General features: G+C 40.7%; 1 protein-coding gene across 1 annotated transcript in view; it reads right to left on the minus strand.

Moving 5' to 3' along the window:
* Nucleotides 1-246: 246 nt before the first annotated feature.
* cunh8orf34 (chromosome unknown C8orf34 homolog) overlaps nucleotides 247-20,447 on the minus strand; it is a 44,073-nt gene continuing 23,872 nt past the window's right edge. Inside the window, exons 9-15 of the mRNA XM_072450770.1 lie at nucleotides 15,465-15,547; nucleotides 15,107-15,180; nucleotides 9,597-9,723; nucleotides 5,245-5,732; nucleotides 3,138-3,234; nucleotides 1,350-1,385; nucleotides 247-633 (exon numbers count right to left, since the gene is read on the minus strand). Of these exons, the coding sequence (XP_072306871.1) occupies nucleotides 617-633; nucleotides 1,350-1,385; nucleotides 3,138-3,234; nucleotides 5,245-5,732; nucleotides 9,597-9,723; nucleotides 15,107-15,180; nucleotides 15,465-15,547 (922 nt within the window). The 3' untranslated portion in view covers nucleotides 247-616. The remainder of the gene's footprint in view (nucleotides 634-1,349; nucleotides 1,386-3,137; nucleotides 3,235-5,244; nucleotides 5,733-9,596; nucleotides 9,724-15,106; nucleotides 15,181-15,464; nucleotides 15,548-20,447) is intronic.

The raw sequence follows: 20,447 nt of genomic DNA on the forward strand, positions 1-20,447 counted from the left end.
CATTTTTTCTAGTCAAATATGTCCAACAAGTCACAAAAATAGGTGCAAGGCATTTTCAAATCAAGTCCATGACCAGCTAAAAAATGTCTGCAGTCTCGGTTTCCTTTTTGAGTCCACCTTATCTGGACTCGCCATTGTCCAGTTGCTCGGACCGACTCCAAAACACCCACAGTCTCCAACATAAGTGGACAAAGATAAATGAATGTTGAGAGCCAAGAAACTGTTATGGATGAACTCACATTGTTTCCAGACCATATCATTTTAATTCATAGCATTCAGTGTATTGTCCACAGTATACATGTTGTGACGGCCACTCCTTAACAGAGAAATGTGCTGCCCCTTACTACGAGCGCGCACACACAGACTGGACTTCAGTCAACAACTAAACGCATCTGCCTCTGGAAATGGAAGCATGCTACAGAGGGAACAAAAATAAATAGAATATCCTATACTTTCACATTGTAGTATCATACCCTTACAGTACAATGTCTATGAAATATTTGTGAAAAAAGTATACAATCATTTTGAATTCATTCGTGTGAGCTACAAAAATAATTCTCTGTACATAAATTCAGTGGTTTTGCATAATTGTAATTGATTGGGTCGTTGGTCTTCGTCACCAGTCACCAATTCCTGTCGAAATGAAAGAGAAAAAACATCAGTTTCCTGGTAACCGAAGCTAGAATAACCACTAATAGGAATAATAAGTAAGGCAAAAACATTAAAGCCGCTATTTAATATCTGAACAAACATGAGCTGGAAAATGAGCTTAATGAAGCTTCCAAAGCAATACATTTTGGGTTTGGAGTTAGTGTTGCCGTGGCGATGTTTTGGACACTCTGATAACTGAAAACACGCTGAAAGCCATGAGCAGCAGCAGCGTTTCCCTCAGATCTCCCTCCAGCCTGGCACGGTGACGCTGAGAACTGTGGGCACCTCCAGAACCACAAGAAGAAGGACCGCAGACGGCCTCAAACCAGACAGACTTTCTCCCTTCTCCACCAAATGTTGACGCTGGGAGTTTGACGCTGTCTGCAGCATGTAAACTCCGTGAAACCGTGTGACATAATGGAAACGGGGGGGAGAAATGAACAGGTTGGCCCCCGTCAGAAGCCAGAGGTGCCGTGCCCTGCGGGGTCAAAATGAACGGACCATAAATGATGGTGGGGAGAGGCATGGACTGCAGAGGGTTTACTGGTGGTAGTTATTTAGGTCTCTTCAAAGAGAGGTCATAGACTAAGACTGGCTAAACTTTAGGTTGCAATAGCAGAAGTCATAACATGGTCAGGTCCTCGTGGCCTTGAGGCAGTGACGCAGAGAATAACTGTCAAAGACGAAAACTCACGTACCTGAAAAGACGGAACTTTTGGCATCTTGTGCACCACCTGCAAAAGGAAAAAAATATATACATATAAAAACTGCACAATGATAGGATTCCTTCTATGCTCTGTAGATTGTTGGGAATTAGAAATGTAGTAAATGACACAGACGTGACAAGTCGGCTTTCATCTCCTCTGTGGTATGTGTGATTGGACTAAAGTGGCAGTTTATAGAATAACAGGAAGTAGCGTTGAGCTTGTTTATCCCTGATTTCGCAGTCGTCACCAGATCACACAAGTCTGCTCACTGATGAAAAAGTAATAAGTAGCACGCTCAAACATTCAAATACGGACAGATTAGTTTCTTAAAATGTTGTATCAGTTCATTCATTTAATATTGCCATTCATTACCAGGAAAATGTGAAGATCTTGGTCGTTCATTTTCTCTCTGGCTCAAAACCAGGACATTATTATGACAAAAAAAGGGCTTAATAATAATTCACTCACTCAGCTGATTCATATCCAGTGAGCGGGCTGCAGTGCTCCTCTCACGCTACCAGGCCCTTCGTCACGTGTGTGCGTCTCTGTCGGAACCACCTCAAACTCTCAACAAGCCTCTGCTGTTGCCAGAGTCTTAGAGCAGGCTCCCGGGGGCCATTAGTAAAATGTAACCATCCATTTCTCCAGATACACATTTGGAGCAAATGGCTGGTTTTTTGAGTAAGCTCCAGTTCCACGTGAAAGCCATGTGTGAGCTTGAGACTTGAGCGAGTGAAGTTGTGATCGGCGGTGTCCCAAAGAGTCATCCGTTTCATTCGAACATCTGTGTCATTTTAAACAGCAGATAATGATGTTTTGTTTGCTATGACAAGCTTGAATAAATATGGGAGATTATTTAGTTTAGCTTATTTCATTACAACAGCAAAAGGTTCTGATTAGCATGGAGAGTTGAGAAATGTTCAATATCATTTTCAAAGATTTGACTGCGCCGCGTTCCAAAAAGCGTGTGAGCAGCATGATTGACTATGCCCAGCCTCCACCTGTTGTCTCTATGGAGATGTTATTGTTTGACCTGGAATGTTCCGCAGTATGGCATTAGGCTTAACCATCCAAGTTACACGTCAAACCAGCTCATAATAAGAATGTTTTCCAAGCTATTTCTGTGCCATAAAAAACACTTGTAATGTAATGAATGCATGATAGATGAACCTAAGACCAAACTGTGGAACATTTCACACACAAAAAAGTTACATTATGCACCTTTATGCATTAATAGGCAATCGGAACAACATAAGGAACCAGTGTTATTGCAAGATTGGAAAACGATTCCAACTCCAGCCACAAGGGGTTTATAATGTTGGATCTAATTTTATTCATTTTAGATACTGCTGCTGTTTTGTTGTATTTTGTTCCATGGCAATAGCTTTGTCTAATAATATAGCAAATAGCCTTTTATTTGGAGATATATATAGGTTTGTGGTTCAATCGAGAAGGCATTTACCCTTCAACTACATCAACCCCTATTCACTGGTAGAAATCCACACACCCAATTGCTTTTCATGTAACAGCTTATTAGTGTACTGTTTTCTCTTAGCAATGACCTCACAATAAGATTTAACTGCTGTCTACATGTACTAGATAAATGTGTGCTTGAAATGATGTTTAAACATGTGTCATGCCTGAACTCCCACACGTCTTAAGTCACTAGAGGTATCTTGAATCCATCTCTCACACTTTATATGCCACTAAATTATACCACCGTGTCTACATTTACTGCCTTCACTTGTCATGGTAGTATTATTGCAATGAGTCACTCACTTCTGTCCTGCTCCGGAGGGTCCATGATGTCACTGTCTGTGTCGCTGGGGATACGCCAGGGCTGCCGGATGGCCTGCAACTGCTGGTAAAACTCATCCTGGCAACGGGAGATCACAATGAGGAGATGTCGAGATGTAGAGCGTGAATATAGACTCAGCATCTATGCATAAGTCAGTGTGGTTTAATTTTAAACATGGCAAAGCTGTGAAGAGTGAACTGCTAAAACACCTTCACACTTCATCTGTTGTGGTACCTCATCACTTCAAGCAAGATTCCCAGGCTCCTCAAAAAGATGAATATTATTTTTGGTGTCAGTTTGAGGGTGATTTGTTACTGGGTTATAAAAACAAACTCCCACCTTAGAGTACAAAGAGTCATGGATGTTGATATTAGAGATGCAATGGTGAGAGCTATAGAAAATGAGTTATGCTATGAGTCATCTATTAATGTCATCACTAAAATTCAATTGGGGAAAATAAATATTTGATCCATCCTGATAAATGTATAACAAAAATCACATTGTCTTTATAAACAAGGTTCCAGTTTATTAGTATTATTTAGAGTGAAAATGTTTTAACATATTGTAAAAGAGTGTTTAATGCTTTTGGATTGGTTTGTTCTTGCACTTAGGTCCAGGTGGTCTCAATAAAAAGGTTCTCTGATGTTGTGGATAATCTCATGAGGTGTCAACTGTTGTAACTGTCACAGAACTACACAGAGATTCCTGCCCAGCATTAATAAGGCCTTCAAAAAGGTCTCATATTTAATAGCAGTGCTGTTAAGTAGATCATGAAAGGGCTAGAAGAACTAAATCCCATTCAACGTTTTCCTTTAATGCCAGACTCATTTTTCCACTGTGACATGACATCCTACTGTAGACCTACTGGGCCCAAACCCCACACGACGGAGCCGAGAGGGATAAGTACGCACACGTGTGATACTGTAGCTCACTGTAGCTCACTGTAGCTCACTGTACCAACACTGCACTCCTCAAAGCCACACTGCATCATGTAATAACGCCTGGAGAATCAAAAAACTTTGTGGCAACTGAAGTTAATTAGTCAGCGGTTATTTTATTGATTAGTCCGACAAACAATTATTTCTTAGACTTTTAAAATGTATTTTTACCCAAATAAGGATTGAAACATGTCACGTCATGGTGACTGCTGGATAGAGAATAGTTACCAATAAAGTGTATTATGGGTGATGGTTGACATTTGTATTTAATATATTTGCTATCTTTGTTGTAAAAAGGTTTTTCCTCATCTGTGTTTTCTGTACAGGGCAGATAGCAGTTACAACTATGAGGATTTTTTTAAAGTCAACTAGTCACAATTCGTTGATTAGTATTAATTGATCTGTCAACTCTCCTGAATAAATCTGTAGTATATACAGTACAGCGAATGTTTTAGAGATTTTTACCTGTTTTAAGGAAAGCTACTTTTAATTTATGTTATATAAAACAAAAAAAAATATTCCATCCATCCATCCATTTTCTACCGCTTGTTCCATTTCGGGGTCGCGGGTGACTTCGGGCCTTAGGCAGGGTAACAAAAATATTATTTATTATTTTCAATATGATTTATTCGCATATTTTAAGGTTTTTCAAGTAACTGACACCACAAAATGAATGACTCACAACAATACAGGGATAGTAGAAAAAGCTTCAGTTGTAGTCATCTGGACTCAGTTTGAAAAAATAGACGTTTCGACTCTCATCCAAGAGTCATTGTCAAATGACTTTGACAATGACTCTTGGATGAGAGTCGAAACGTCTATTTTTTCAAACTGAGTCCAGATGACTACAACTGAAGCTTTTTCTACTATGGAACACGCCTGGACGAATGAGGGATTACACCGACATATTTCCAAGAATACAGGGATAGTGTTCAGCACTAGTCATAAATGCCTAATAAAAAGTAAAGGATACTGAGAAAGCATACACCAAATAAAGTGACGTGATCATACCAAGGTCTGCAATTCTAAAGTGGTTTGAGGTACAAGGCGTCGTACCAAATACTGGACTTTTGTGCAAGTAAAATGATTGAATAAGAGTCTAAGCAACATAAACATGAGTAAAAAGTTGAATGTTGGTGTGCCGCCTGACCTCAGACAGATAGGCCCGCAGGCTGGCTCCAAGGCTGTCGGTGGTGCTGAGTCCCGGTGGTGTGAGCAGCGGCCGGGGGCGCACGGGCTGACAGGTGGGGGTCACAGGTCTGCTCCTGGACCTCCTGAAGGTCACCTCCTTATGGGCCCCAGGGTTAAAACTGCTGTGCGTCAGTAAACTATTTGGGGTCAGAGGTTGGCTGCTAGGGGTTCTGGGAGTTTGAGTCCTACTGCTGGGGTTGCTAGGAGACCGTCCCATGGCCAATGTGGTGGGTTTGGAGCTGAAGGAGGAAAAGCCTGTGCTGCAGGGCTTGTTGAGGATGCTGCTGGCTGGAGACTGAGGACGGGACAGGAGGCTGGTCAGGGGCAGAGTGTCCGGGAGGGTCCTGTGGTGCAGCGGGTTCTGGAGCAGGCTACTGTGGGGGCTATTGGAGCTACGTGCGGTCATCTTTCCCACCTCTGCCAGTTTGGCCAGGTCCTTCTCGACTTCTGGATACAAATAAATAAGAGAAAATACACTGAAGAATGAAAGGATGGTTAGGATTACTGTAGGAGCACATTGGAGGGACAGATTTGGGATGCAAGTTCTTAAGATACTGATCTGATCTCCAATTAGCCATTTTGAGAACACAGACATTATTTTTACCCATTTTAACCAAGTAAATATTGTCATGTGATACCTAGAGCTATACAACTACAGAATTGAGTCACTGAGTTTATTTTACAATGTTTGCAGTTTTAAAGTTACTGTGTGCGAACACTATGATATTAAACATAAGTAGTTTTAAAGAACATAACCTGGTATTGGTTGATATTGGGTATTGGCAGATATTCAAAGCCCAGTATAGTGTACCATATCGGAATGGAAAAAGCTGGAGTGATTTTGAAGGTGAAGTCTGAGACGCTGGATTGAAATAGTTAGGACAAGCTCAGATGTGGGATGTGTTAGTAAATTGGTGGAAGAACACAAGAACACACACTGTCAGGCAAGAGACCTATAAGAAGTTCAAAGAGCATATTTAGGAATGTAATGAAAGAGAACAAAAAGTATGAAGTAGAGTCTAATGCTGCTTACATGGTATTAGTAGACAAAGGCAAAAAGAAGGCTAATAATGCTCTATCACACACAGGCAATACATAAAACAAAGTATAATTAAAAAGTAACAAACAGATTTTCTTTTTTTTGCAGAAGTCCAAGTCCACAGAGATCTTGAGGTAAACCAGAGCCTCTTATGAAGTTATGAAATGTGTCTTGTTGTGGGGGTGATGATTCACAAACTTTACCGAGCATTTAAGTGGGCGAGACTGCACTGTTAAATCCTTCTTCAGGGCAGTGATGAAAATATTTATACAGCCTGTAAATTGTGGTGAATCGTGTTTCTTCTGTCAAAGACTCACTACGGTCCCCAGGCCTTGTCCATTTGCCTGACAAAAACACATTTGTTTGCCTCACTGGTAGTCTCGAAAACAATTCTGTTTGTGCAAGACATGACAGTGCCAGAGTTGTGTGATCAACATCTGGGTCATTTTCCACCACGTTTTATGCTTTTGGTCAACTTGGCAACAGAGATTCAACAACCCGGTCTGGGAGTTATCATTTGAGAGGCATAATTGGAGGAGTGAGCCAGAGGGGAGTATTCCTGGTGAAGTGTATACATGTGACGTTCAAGAAACACGGTTAAATAAAGAAAGCATAACAAGCCTTTAGCAAAACAAGAACTTCCATGTTTTTGTTAAGCAATTAGGATACAAAAAAAAGTTCTACCGTTGATGAAGAAGATGAGAGAAGAAGAAGCTTTATGAGTAACACACTGAAATGTTTATTTTTGCATAAGTTAAATAAATGATTATGCTTGCCTGTCCTAACTGCAATTATAAAACTAAAACCAAATTCCTTAAGTTGTTTAGACACACAGATAATGCCTCCCAAACCATACAACAGTTTTGATCAAGCTCTAAATTGGAAATGCTGATGTTTTTCACCCAAAGTTATTTGCTGAGGAATAATGATAAACACCACATGTTGTTGTGAGAAAGCAAATCTAAAACCCACTGCAGCGCATGATTTTATTGTAAGCTCAGTTCTTCCCCGAACATCCATCTATTAAAGAGCTACCTATCAAAAGCAGCTTTATTTTGAAAGGCTGCGTGGCGGACTGTATGGCCCTCACACGAAACACACAGGGAATTCACACAAACGCTGATAAACCGTGACAGGTCCAGCAGAACAAAGGAGCACCACAAGGATCACACAGCAAAACTGATCTCATATGTTTTACACAATATGGGGAAGAAGAGTGGATAAAAATAGACTGACATAACAAACTACAACTGGTTAGCAATTAGCTAAAATACTCCAGGCCAATGTCCTGACCAAGCTGAGCTCAAGATCAGGAGATGGGTCCCTCAGTACACTGCTCCTGACAGGGGCCCTGCTGGACAAAGATAGATGTCCCCACAAGGACAATAAAAGCTAACCTTTAAGCCAAATCTGAGCCTCATTTCCTTGTGGCGTGGACAGCAGAGTAGTTCATTCACATGTCAATCATAGGACGCACCTACTGCACACCTGCAGGCTCGTCGGCTCGTCCCCAGCAGAGCAGCATGTTTCCCTGGCTGCGCATGCGTGGTTGATAGGCCAGTGTGTGTTTAGCGAGTTCCTACAGTGTACAGTACAAAATGACAACAGAGAAAGACTGTGTTCGAACTCAGAAGAGACGGAAATCTGTGGAGACGAGAGATGCGATGCAATCCGTCGCGCTAATAAACAAACGCACGTGTAGCAGCGGGGCTGTTGCGTGCTTCACGGGGGTGAGTGCACGCATGCGCACTTTTTAAAAAGGGACTAACAGTCGCTTCAGTTCTCAAATCGGCGAAAAATCCTCTATTATTCCTTTAACCTTAAAGGTGACAAATTATGCTAAATCAACTTTAATGAGCTTTTAACTTTGTTACAACAGTGTTTCCTCATCATTAGTATACTCAAAGTGGCATTTAGATTCATGCATGTTTGAGTAATCCTGTATTATCCTAAAACTGAGGCTCGAGTGCTGTTTTCACCTACCCCCTATTCCCGCCCACATCCCTGTGGATGAATTATGATTCCGGAGCTTGCCACTAGTCAGTTTTGCAGTTTTGAAAAGTGAACTGATCTACTTGTGATTGTTCAAAATAAGTACATGTATTAAAAAAAGTCTAAATTAATTGTATACATTTTGCCATTGTTTATACATTGTTCCGACAGTTTTTGAATTGGCGTTTTCCTGAAGCCTTTGATGACACATTAGTTGCACATTGTGACATTAGCATCACATAAAGCAGGCGGCGCGCTTATCACTTGCAGTGCTCAAAGGTGCATTTTATGACTGAGAGCAGACAAAAAGGGCACTTAACCAAAGCCACAATTAAGATGAAAAGTAAAGGTCTCCCTGCAACATGGAATCAATTAGCCACAAATCAAAGGTTGAAAGAGTGAAATTAGCCTCTCCAACAGCCTGCACTAAACCTCCCTGTTGAAATATCCAAGGGACTGACGGCAGATCAATGCCATATGCCAGCCACTGGCCGAGTAGCTGTCCTGTTGTTTTGTATAAATTGGCCATGAAGCATTTAGCAGGATCAGAAATGCTTTGAATAACTGATGTCATATGAAAGTGTGGACAGGGTCTTGACTCTGCAGAGTGGGAGGACATGTGCAGACAAACAAGTGGGACATATGATGTTTTCATCTCATTGCACATCATCAGGACACAGGCAGTCTCACACACGTCAGATACACATTTATGCACGTATTCATTATGTGTAGGCTGCATTTGTCCTGGTTTAGTGCTGGTTTGATTCCATTTTAGTTGTATGAATATAAATGATGTAGACTTGGTTCTATTTTAGACCAGGTTTAGTCATTGTCTACTCCAGGTTTAGTTCCTCATTAGGGCCCAGGTTTGACCCAGGTTTGACCCAGGTTTGACCCAGGTTTGATATAATTAAAGCCACAGTGATGTGTTCAAAACCACCAAATCTGTAAGCAAAGTAAAATTAGGTTCAAATTACATTGTCTGGAGTTTTGAACCTTATGATGATTATAACACAATGAAATACATTCATTTGAGTCCAATTTTTTTTTACAGTATTGTTACATTGCTTTAATTAAGAAAGACCCCCCTTCTAAAGCGGCACATTCTTTGATTGGTCTCCCCCCTCCCTCCGTCTGTCTGTGTTCTCTTTATAGTCTGGCCTGAGTGCATTGTAGACTGCAGACTGGCTTTTGTTCCATAAAGCCTGCATTTGATCTGACTTAACCATGTTAATTACTATTAGAGCCACCAATGTACTGAGCCACACAGAAGTACATACCGGCTAACTGCTTGCCCATGTTCTCCAGCTCTTTGGAGAAGAGGGAGTCGCCCAGTAGCAGGCCCGTGTGTCCCAGGGAAGTGCCACCTCTGACAGGCTTCAGATCAGCCTCCCAGACTGCCTGACGCTGGAAGAAAGTGAGAAAGTCACACACATTATAGGCAAGACCCTTCAATTAAACTCTTTATATAATTTTTAGAAATTGCTGGAAATATCCAAGCCGTATCTGCTGGTAAAAAAGGAGCCAATTATTATTTTATGAGCTTTAGAAAAACACAAGAAACCACAGCAAGTGTAGATGAAAGCTTGAGGCGTGTGCAGTGTACTCTGTTTGGTGAATGGAAGTAGACAGTCTGTCAGGAGTGGTTCAGAATGCTTTATATTAGCAAATACATAGGAGCCACAAACACGCACTCGTCTGCTGGCACACAGCCAGGGACTGAAATAGCTCAAATACTTACAAAGTCTACAAAAGAGCTTTAATACAACACTGGAATATTATAAAGTAAATAACATTTTTTGATTTGAATATGACCTTCTTAAGTATCTCTTGCCAGGTGCTATATTGGATGACAGTTCTTTTAATCCTTCTTTTTTATCTTTTAACTGGGCATGAGAGGCAGGAAAATGCTTTAAGCTAATAAAACAAAATTAGTCAACAGATTTATAATGTTGTATATCCATGACTCTCTGGGCATTGAGAATGTCATGGGATATATGTAAAGTGCTTTATTCACATGTTTGTTTGGTTAATTATTTTCTAATATAGCCTGCACTTATGATTTGGTGCTCTCTCTGATAAATTACAGTAAATAAAAATCAAGAACCTTTATGTGCTGGTAAATTCATCATTAAATCAGCAACTACAACACAAACAGTACAATAGAATATAACATTTACACTGTACGCTGAAAGGACATATGGTGTGAAATGGAGTTGACACGCTGACAAATGACACAAGTATTATTCCCAGACTGTGTCCCATTGATCTTTCTGTCGGGGAGATAGAGTGCAGGAGGCATTTGGTGGAAACATAGCCAGAGCGCCTCCAGCCAGGCCCTAATTGCAGCCTTCATAAAGCGACACGGCGAGTTCAGTATTACAATATTAGCCCTCCCCAAACTCTGAGCCAGGATCGGGCCTTTCCAAGACGTGACATCATGTGGCGCTCTCCATCTCTGGATCTTGTCAGCTCAGCCAAACAAGGCCACCAACAGATCCCGATGTAAGTCTCCTATCACTTATTCATCATCTGTGCAATCCCGCAAGTCCACAGCTTGTAAACATTACGGCTATATTTAGCGACGCCACAAAATTCTTAATGACTTTTTAAACATCAGGCTTGTTGATAGGATTAATACTGAAAAAGAAACCCAACATTACATCACAAATTACGTGAAATGAGGAGATGAGGCAATCTGTCGCTGAAAACTTGGTTGACTGCTACCACTGACACAATCATACATTTTCATTCAATCATGGGGGATGAAGTGTCTTGCCCAAGGACACAAAGACAGACTGAACTGAGGAGAGTGAGATTCAAACTGTCAAGTTTTGTAAAACCATCTACTGCTTTTACTTGCCCTGATCAGAAGACATGTTTTGCAAATTTGTGTAATAAATTTAGAATGGGTCTGAGAGAGTGTCTGCGTTGCCTTAAATTCAATTTAAATGAAGACTAACAGGACGCTAACTCTGCGAAGAATTAACCAGGATAAAACTATATTGGAAGAGACACAACAATGGACGAGCTGGTTTACTCACAAGCGTTTTGGCATTGAACTGCAGAGATGAGCTGGAGACAATAAAGTAATATCAAATTTATCAGTAACCGTGTCCGACAGTGCACTTGGTCTGGCTGCTACGTCTGTGTTTAAAACCCATGAGACCATCTTATCTGCAAAATAAAGAATGACTATAATTTTCCAATGGCTTTTGAGTGTATTTCTGCCAGAATCCCTTCCCAACATGGCCGAACCAGAAGAGCTTGAAGAGAAGTGAAAGCCTTCTGGGGATGCTTTGGTCCCACTAACAAACATGGCTCTGGTTTCTGATGAAATTGATTCCATGTTGTGGAGTTAAAGATTTTATAGTGAGCATGTGTGCCTCTATACGTGTGTGGTCAGGAGCAGTAATAATCACCACAATCTGGGGTTTGATCCAACAGAGTCCAGCGCAGTGACTGGAGACATATCGGTGCTGTATGTCGACCTCAGACAGGCAGAGAAAAGAGCACTCCCAACGTCACGACCCGAGCACAAAGAAACCGTCAATAAATGTGCTGGTTTACATCTTGAAATGCATTACGGCTAATATACAAATGACGCAGCGATATGCCAACCATGAATTCGGCCTCGGGGAAAGTGACTTCAGCTCTAAAGCGGGATCCAAGTTGGCAATAGTGTTGCGTTTTTTTTTAAGCACAAAAGCTTATGCTGAGATTTTGGGCATTATGCAGTCAAGCTTCTGATGGAGTTCAATACAATCAGGCCAACTGCAGTAACGATGGCACTGGCTGTTTACTGCACATTACTCTTCACCGACTGGAGGATGTTTTAGTTTCAAAGGGACAGCTGAGAGATTCCATAGGCAGTAATAATAAAAGTAATGGTAACAGTAGTAGTAACAGCTAAGATTTGTAGCAGTAGTGTAGTTGTAGTAGTAAAAGTAATAATAGTCATAACAGTAGTAGTAGTAAGAGTGTTAGTACAGTATTTGTGTAGTGCCTGCAAGGATTCTGCAGTTTGGACAGATGGAGCAGGTGAGGTGATACTTACACTTCTTTTTTTAACATAAAGCACCATAAAACATTGACTCTGACAGAGACGTATTTATCACAGTTTGATCAAAGAGGACTGCTGTAAGAATGGTATTCCCAAAAGCTTTTCAAGTTTCATGGGGCGCATCAAGGAAATTCTGCACATTTTTGCAGATAAAAAAAATGTGCCTCTCAACTTTTACATCTTGAATTTGCTCCACTGACTGATTGTCGTTGTTGAGCTGTTACAGCATCTGGCGTGTCATATAACCACATCATAAACACCACACTTTATACTAGTTCCTGTTGTTTTGGCTATTGGTAGATCATTTAATTTAATTCAACCGTAAAAAAATAAAAATAAATGGAACCTTCTACTATGAATTGAACTCTGGAAATAAGGTGATTACAGAAGTTTCGATCCAAAAACAAAATGAGAATAATATTTGCAAGAAACCAAAACATTCTAATTAACTGCGCATTATGTGGTAAACAGGAATGATTTTGATTAGTGCTGGATCATAAAAAAGTATTTGAAGTGAGGGAAATATGTACACAGACTTGTTCAAAGAGACACACTGGACAAGCCAAACAAAGAAATGCCAATCACTTGAGTTTACGTCAAATTATTAACACCAAAGTGAGTCCCAAGCATGGATAAATGGAGAGGATTGTGTAAGGAAGGGCATCAGCACACAACAGGGGGCAGATGATGTGAAAAGGCCTAAAAAGAACACTTACAACATTAAACTTAGCAGTGATTTAATAGAGACATTTGGAAAGCAGTCATAGTTTGATAGACTGTGATCATGTGTGGAGAGGATAACCATGCAAGTGTAGTAACTTAAGTGCCAAATATAAAAGCTATAGTGTATTGGCTGAACTCAGGCCAACTTCCCCTTGGAAACATAAATAAACCATCCTAGCCTTGTATCCTGCATGACACACTGAGGCTAATTATCTGATTTCGACCATACAAATGAACAGTTTCCCCTGGACCGTTTTATGACGGTAACACCCAAAAATATGATTACAATAAAACTAAAAAGTGTACAGTGAGAATTAGGTCTGGTGATGGCTTTAGGAAAATATTTGTTTTTTATGGAGCAATTATCACCTAAACGAGTTGGCAGCAGCAGAGTCATAACGATAACCGTTAACAGTGTCGACTTTATAACAACACTAAGAACGTACTGTGGCCAAGTGCAACGAGTGCAACATGAGACACGTTTATGGGCAGCTGCATGGAAACAAATGTTTAGGAAGGCTATTTAAAGACAACAGTTATTTAATACCACATACTCGTATTTTTTATTTTGCTGCAGTAACTTTAGTAATAGGTTTTAGAGAAAGTTCTAGTCAATGTAGTGTAGTGGTTATCAGTACTACAGTTTCTTATGATATACAATGCCATACAATGTATTTGTTGATGGAAACAGCACCAATAAAATAAGGACTATGAAACATTTACCAAACAACCAATTTTGGTTAATAAAATATGGTTTGAACTCGTGAATTTACATTTTGGGGAACGATAGGGTGTCCTTGGGATATTTTCACACTGATAAGGGGTCCCTGGCTTCAAACTACAGTTGTAGTGGTAGTTATTATTCAGAAGTAGTAAAAAAACAGGAGTTAGCAAAATAATCAAAATAGAATTCAGATCAAACTCCATAATGTATGCTGACGTAGGGGAAGTGTCTTGCTCAAGGACACAGTGCTTGGCACAGTTGGTCTTACCTCTTTGTCAGCGCCTGAGCTGGACTGATAGAGGCTAAGCAGGGCTGGGCCTGGTTAGTACTGGGATGGGAGACTAGTGAAAACGGCGGCACTGTCAGTCTGCCCCAGGGCAGCTGTGCCCTCTGTAGTAGCTCACACCACTGAATAAAGTAAATACACATAATTGTAAAGTACTATATTAATATTATTATAGTGGTCAGATAATAGAGAATTTATTCTTAAAGTAAAATATATATCAATTCCGTTCTGGTCCGGGCAATGTATCTTCAACATTGCTGAGTATTTATTTCAATGAATGGTGTCTGGAATGGTTGCATATTGAAAGCATCTAACAATTTTAAGTTAAAGTAAATAATCTACCAAAGTAAGGCTCAAAAGCAAACTTAGACAGACTCTTATTTTTGTTAGAGCAGGAGGCTGAAGCAATAAGACGTGCAAAGTGTAAAGAGGTCTGCTCCTAGTTAGCCTGCATCTGTTCCCCACACGTCTCCCCTCCACCTCTTTTATTTCTTCAAAACCGCTGTAAAAAACTCACACTCGGAGCGGCCCATTATAGAAAGGGTAACGCTATAATGACACGATGGTAGCGCCGCATTAGATGTTGCCTTATTGCTCGCATGTGACTGTGGCTAAGGGAGGTTTGGCCGCGTCTCTCCCCTCGGAGCTCATCACGCAACGTCAAACTAACCTTTGTATAATCCTATAATGCTGTCAATATTTAGGCCTATTGTATAAATCTTCTGAATCGTCCTCAATTGTTGCGAGATCAGGTGATACTCTGTTCATTTTTGTCTTCTCACAAGTGCCCTGAGAGGAGAGCAAAGTGATACAGTGAGATCCTAATTGGAGTATCGCTTTTTTGTTAAAAGATGGATTGGTTTTTGCCCGCGTCTTGACATATTAAGCTCAAGGTGGTTTGGACAATGGACGTGAGAACGCAAGGGCAACGGTGTAACTGATGGCTGTAAGCTGATCTTAATTGTTGGGTGATGGATTGAGGGAGGACACTTACAGAGGTAGATACATGAGATGACGACTCGCATTCCTGCACCCGTCCCGCCGCCGAGTTCACCCCCGGCAATGGGGCTGCTCCACACCACACAAAGAAGAGGAAAAATACTATGAGGATAATTAATTTACAGACACATCTATATTGCATTCATATTGTTTTTTTCTATTACACAAGGGTTTCATTTAAAAGTGTTTACCGGTAGTCTCAATTCCTCAAGTCAAGTTTGTATAGACACAGTTTTGTCAGTTGCTCTGAACTAGTTGGCTAATAATCACAAATATGTCCGTATCAACGTCATTAATTCGGCTGTACTTTTAGATTAAAAATGAAAATGCATGTGCTCAGCTTTGCAACTCACCGGAGATGTCAGGTACAGCTTGTTCCAATATGTGAGCCCGGTGATCCTCCTCAGATTTGTCAGATAAAGAATCGCCCTGCAGCCTGGAGACATGTACACACAACTGTTAGCATTTTTGCACACAACACAAGCCACAACACAGAACTGCATGTTTGGAAACTGGACAGGAGATCAGCTGTGCAATCGGACAAAGAGGAAGTGATACGGGAGTTTAGAGTCCACAGATACACAAGAAAAGAGGAAAGATTTGTGTGGGAAATTGGACAAGATCCTGTCGTTTCTTGAAAATTGGAAAAAGACCAAACAACAGATCTGTAATGCAGAACTGTCAATTGAAGTTTGATGCCAATTGATGACAGTTATACTGAAAAATAAATATTATATCATACTGTCAAATATTTTCTGCAATATAGAACATGTGACTGTAAATGTCTAAATTGAGGTTCAAGTGTCACACGAAAAGTACCGTAAATGGACAGTGAAATTGACCACAAAACTGCAGAGGTGTCATTTAATTTTATTTGTTCAGCTTTTTTTTTTTTAAGTGGCCCGAAGGCTTTATTGGACAGTAAAGGTGTGTGAAATGGGGGATGAGCGAAGGGAGGACATGCAGTAAATTGTCAGAGTCGGGATTCGAACTCATGACGGCTGCACACCACTCGACCATCGGGCAAATTCAAGTCTCCAGGGAGAGTTTTGTGGCTCAATATGGCAAGCATTTACCCTTAAACTTAAAGATTTCCACTTATTAATCCCAGTCCAACCCTGCAGTTCTCTGATCCATATGATCCTAATGCATGTATATACATATGGTGAGAAATTGTGTGCAGAACTCTCTTGAACGTCCTTCTACACACTGAAAAATCACAAGACCCTTATAGTTTGTTGAAAATACATAGATTTAAATTACTTGTAGAGCAATACTTCTGAACCACACACACACACACACACACACACACACACACATACACACACACACACAGAGAGAAGGTCCAAGGTCATTTTTAGGCAATTCATCTGGAAACTAAAAAGCTATCAGAATGAATAACAAATAAAAATGTATAGGTTGCTTGAGCATGTCTGTCTTCTGTCAGGGCTGCAAAGACAAGCATTACCCATAATACTGTTCAAATACATCCAATGCTATTTATATATACCATCAAGAAACCATTAGTTTGACGTGAGATCACCAAACAATGTTATTTATTATGTGGAGGCATTCAATCAAAAACCCACAAGCCCCAACATACATTGCTTTGAAAAGATGTTCTCCATCTTCAATACATATCTCTCCTCATCTCCTTTCTTTAATGGTTGCCCAAAACTGCCCAAGATGACTATCTTCCCAGTTTTTGTGGTTAAAACCCCTATATGGCCGGTACTATTCTCTCAGTGCATTCCTGATATGAAAGCAATTAATGTAATGAGAAGAACAAGCCCCAAAGGAAAGACTTTTTACTTTTTGCTGTTTCCTTAGACCGCACTATACTCCTTCTCTGGACGCCGGGCCTGGATCTGGGTAAAGCGCATATAGGGTGGTTTTGTGGGCAGTAGTACACAGCCATTCAAAAAGAACCAACAAAAAGCGCAGACCACAGCTAAGGCCCTGCAGACAAGAGACAGGCCACAACACTCAGGCCACACTGCATTTTACACTTGGGCTAAGCAGCGGTGAGCCAGAGGAGGGCCAGCGTTTCCGGAGCTGCCACTGCCGCTTTGGAGGCTGCACCAGACTTGTTTGGTGATGTGGACCGCTGCTTGGACAGGAACACAAAGAGACCAACACCGGCCACAAGAAGACCAGTTCAAACTGTGCCAGCGACGGAAAGTATACGCTGAAAGTACAAGCTGCCACGCAAAGTTTAAACAGCAAGGGGAGAACAAATCGAGGGCACTTGAGCCAAATAATAGTGTGACAAAAAGAACAAAATGACTTTAAATTTAAATGTTTTGAATTTCGTGTGTGTTGTTTTGTAAGGCTTGAGAGAAGTATGGCGTTGGGCTAATCAATATCACGCAATGCAAAATAAACTATAGACAAAGGACTATTGTGACATCACGCAACTGATTCTGTGTAACAAAACAAATGTCCCAGATGAGTTTCAGAAAAGAAAGGAACATGCTTTATTGTTTTTACATTGTAAGTAACCAGGACTTTTAACGTCACTGTGCCTTTTGGTGTATATTGTATAAGTTAGGGTCAAAAGTCAGGCACTAATTCAACCAAAACTATTATCAAAACTATATATTACCATAATTTGAGCAAGTATTGATACAAAAATACGTCACATGAACAAAATTTGACCTTTTCTGACCAGTTTCAGAATATTCTTGAGAACTAGAATAAGACAACAGCGTTCAATAAAATAACTGCTATTATTTTGTGTTGGAAATGGTCAGTCTATTGTCTAAAACCTTGACCTAATAAAGAGCATAATCATCATAGTGGTATCGAAACTGGCAGAGAGTATTGAGCCTATTCCGTAGCATTAAAATCAAATTGACAACACTCGTAAAAGTTATATTGTACATTTTCAGTCTAGCTGGGTTAGTCGGATTATAAAGCCCTGCTGGTAATGAATAACTCCTCATTAGGGAGTTGTCGCCTTCACGCTGTGGGTGTGAATGCTTGCGTCACCACCTCTCTCGCCTGGCTTGTGTGATTGTTGACTTTATTGGCTGCACAAAACATGACTTCAAACCCAAATTGCTCCAGACTGGACCTGGATAAGCTGTAGCGGCTTGCCTGCCTGTCTGTAATGGTGCAGGGGTGAGGGTATGTGAGGAATGCCTGTCCGTCCTGAGGCTGTGTTCCTGCTGGGCCCGGCCGCTCTGCTCTATTGTTATAGCTGCTACGTGAGGCAAGGAGACTGCTGCTTCATGTCCAAGTCATATTCTACACCCACCGTACATGCTTTACATTCACATGCAGAGGAAAGACGAGGCGCAGGGACACATGTGTGCACCAGCGCTGTATGTAACACGAGTGGATGGTGCTTTGTTTGCATGTTGGACAGTTTAACCTGCAGTTCATTTGAAGATTTCACATGATGAGATAATCTATTGGCCAAACCTTTTACAAACATCTGCTTACGTTACAATCAAAAGGTACAGAAAATGTATGGCACGTATCAAACCTCAAAAAAGCCAGGAATATACTATACAGCGCTGCCATTACATAGTGAATTTCCTGCAAAACGTTTCCAAACCAAGTATGGCCTTACCTATGATGAGTTCATAATCTAATTTTCGATTTTCACTTCACATGTTACAATTACAGAGATAAACTTTGGACCGCTTTGGCAAAACTCAATTGAGCAAAAGCAACTCCACTTTTCTCTCATTTTAGCAATCTGTTTTATGACCCTGAACAAGAAGAAAGAATCGAGTGTCAGTGGTGATCAGGTTCAAGAGGACAGCGCAAGAATTTGGCTTAAAACAGAGGAAGCAGAAAGAGGGAAGGGGAACAGATGTCTGACATTTCATTTGGAAAAAATATCCAACGTGTGAGCCAAAAATCAGCCTCCAGATACAGACGCAAGATTCTGTACGCCTTAAATCCAAACTAGGCGACAAAATACGCCTTAAGGATGATATCGGTCAAAGCCTAGTGGATAAACAGCCACAAGAATCCAGTGATAGCATCGTCCTGCGAGATCTGTGACAGTACATTACAGATTACATATAAACTGATAAGGATGCAATGAAAGACGAGAAGGAAACAAGCAAATTCCAGAGCACAGACAAAGACTGTAGGGCAGGAGATGGTGTGGCGCAGCGTCTTATAGTAATCATAGCCGTTTATCTGCGACTGGCATCAAGGAGTGCTCTGCCTACACCTGCCTAAACCGAGAGAGAAGTATTTACCAGAGAGAAACGTTAAAACTGTAACCGTGGATGATATTTCGGACGGAAATGTGTCACAAGAGGAAATTTGTGATAAACAATACGCGACAGGTATCAGACTATTGTCCACACTGGCTGAAAATATAGATTCAGTCCGGATAGTGCAACATGAGACAAATCTACTGTGATAATGCACTGCCTGTCCAAATTGTTTTTGCTACAGTAGAAAAAGGGGCACACGCTCAGTTCCTGCATGGTTTAAATAAGCTTCTTAGATATTAAAAGATTTAATTCCATCCAGTGTTGCATTATTTTTCACAAGTTGCTCTTGTATTGATGATGTGAGAGAGTGACCGCTGCACAAAGCCTTTTCCAGCTCCAAACACTCTCTCTGGGGTTCAGATCTGTAGTAGATTAGTTTCTGCTTCTCCCTAGATCTTTTCTCTGCTCGATGCCGATGATTTGACCCTTCTCAAACACACTGACATCTTTTCCATGACCACGGGATTTGTCTTTCCACATGGTTGTTTCAGAAATGAGGCGCCACTCACTGCGTCAAGGTTTAAATACAGGGTTGCAGCTGAAAGATCATCAACCATGCAGCGGTTATCCAGTGTGAGGCTCCACAACTGTATTTGCTTAGTTGAATCCAAGTGGCAGCTTTTTTGTGTGTAGTACAACTTCTTTTCTTTCTTTTTTACTATAAGGATATGGACTGATAAGACAGAAAAACTCTTGAGGAAGAAGAGAAAAGGACTAAAACTTTCCCTGGATCAAATTAGGTTTTTGGAATTGAAAAAGCTTGTAATTGAATAAATAAATCATAAATATGTTTATACTTTTCTGTGGAAGATTGTAGGCAAAGCAATAAGAGTTTAATGAGACAAGCAGGTTCACCAGAAAACTTACACTGAACATTCTTCTTGAAACCAGGCCAGAGTTGACTACACCGCAGGACAACAGACAAGATGTTTCTAAAAGACATCTATACTTGTAATTATTTCTAATACTAATTGCCCTATTAGACATTTTTTGTAAAGCAGAGCAGACCTGAAACATGACGCCAACAACAAGACAAGACGCAGCCTGTCACATGGTTCATGAATATTCCGAGCAAGTCTTTAAACCTTGCATCAC

The sequence above is a fragment of the Eucyclogobius newberryi genome, unplaced genomic scaffold (genome assembly GCF_026437365.1).
Source record: "Eucyclogobius newberryi isolate DKJ021-1_F unplaced genomic scaffold, fEucNew1.0.hap1 SCAF_18, whole genome shotgun sequence".
NCBI classification, from domain to species: domain Eukaryota; kingdom Metazoa; phylum Chordata; class Actinopteri; order Gobiiformes; family Gobiidae; genus Eucyclogobius; species Eucyclogobius newberryi.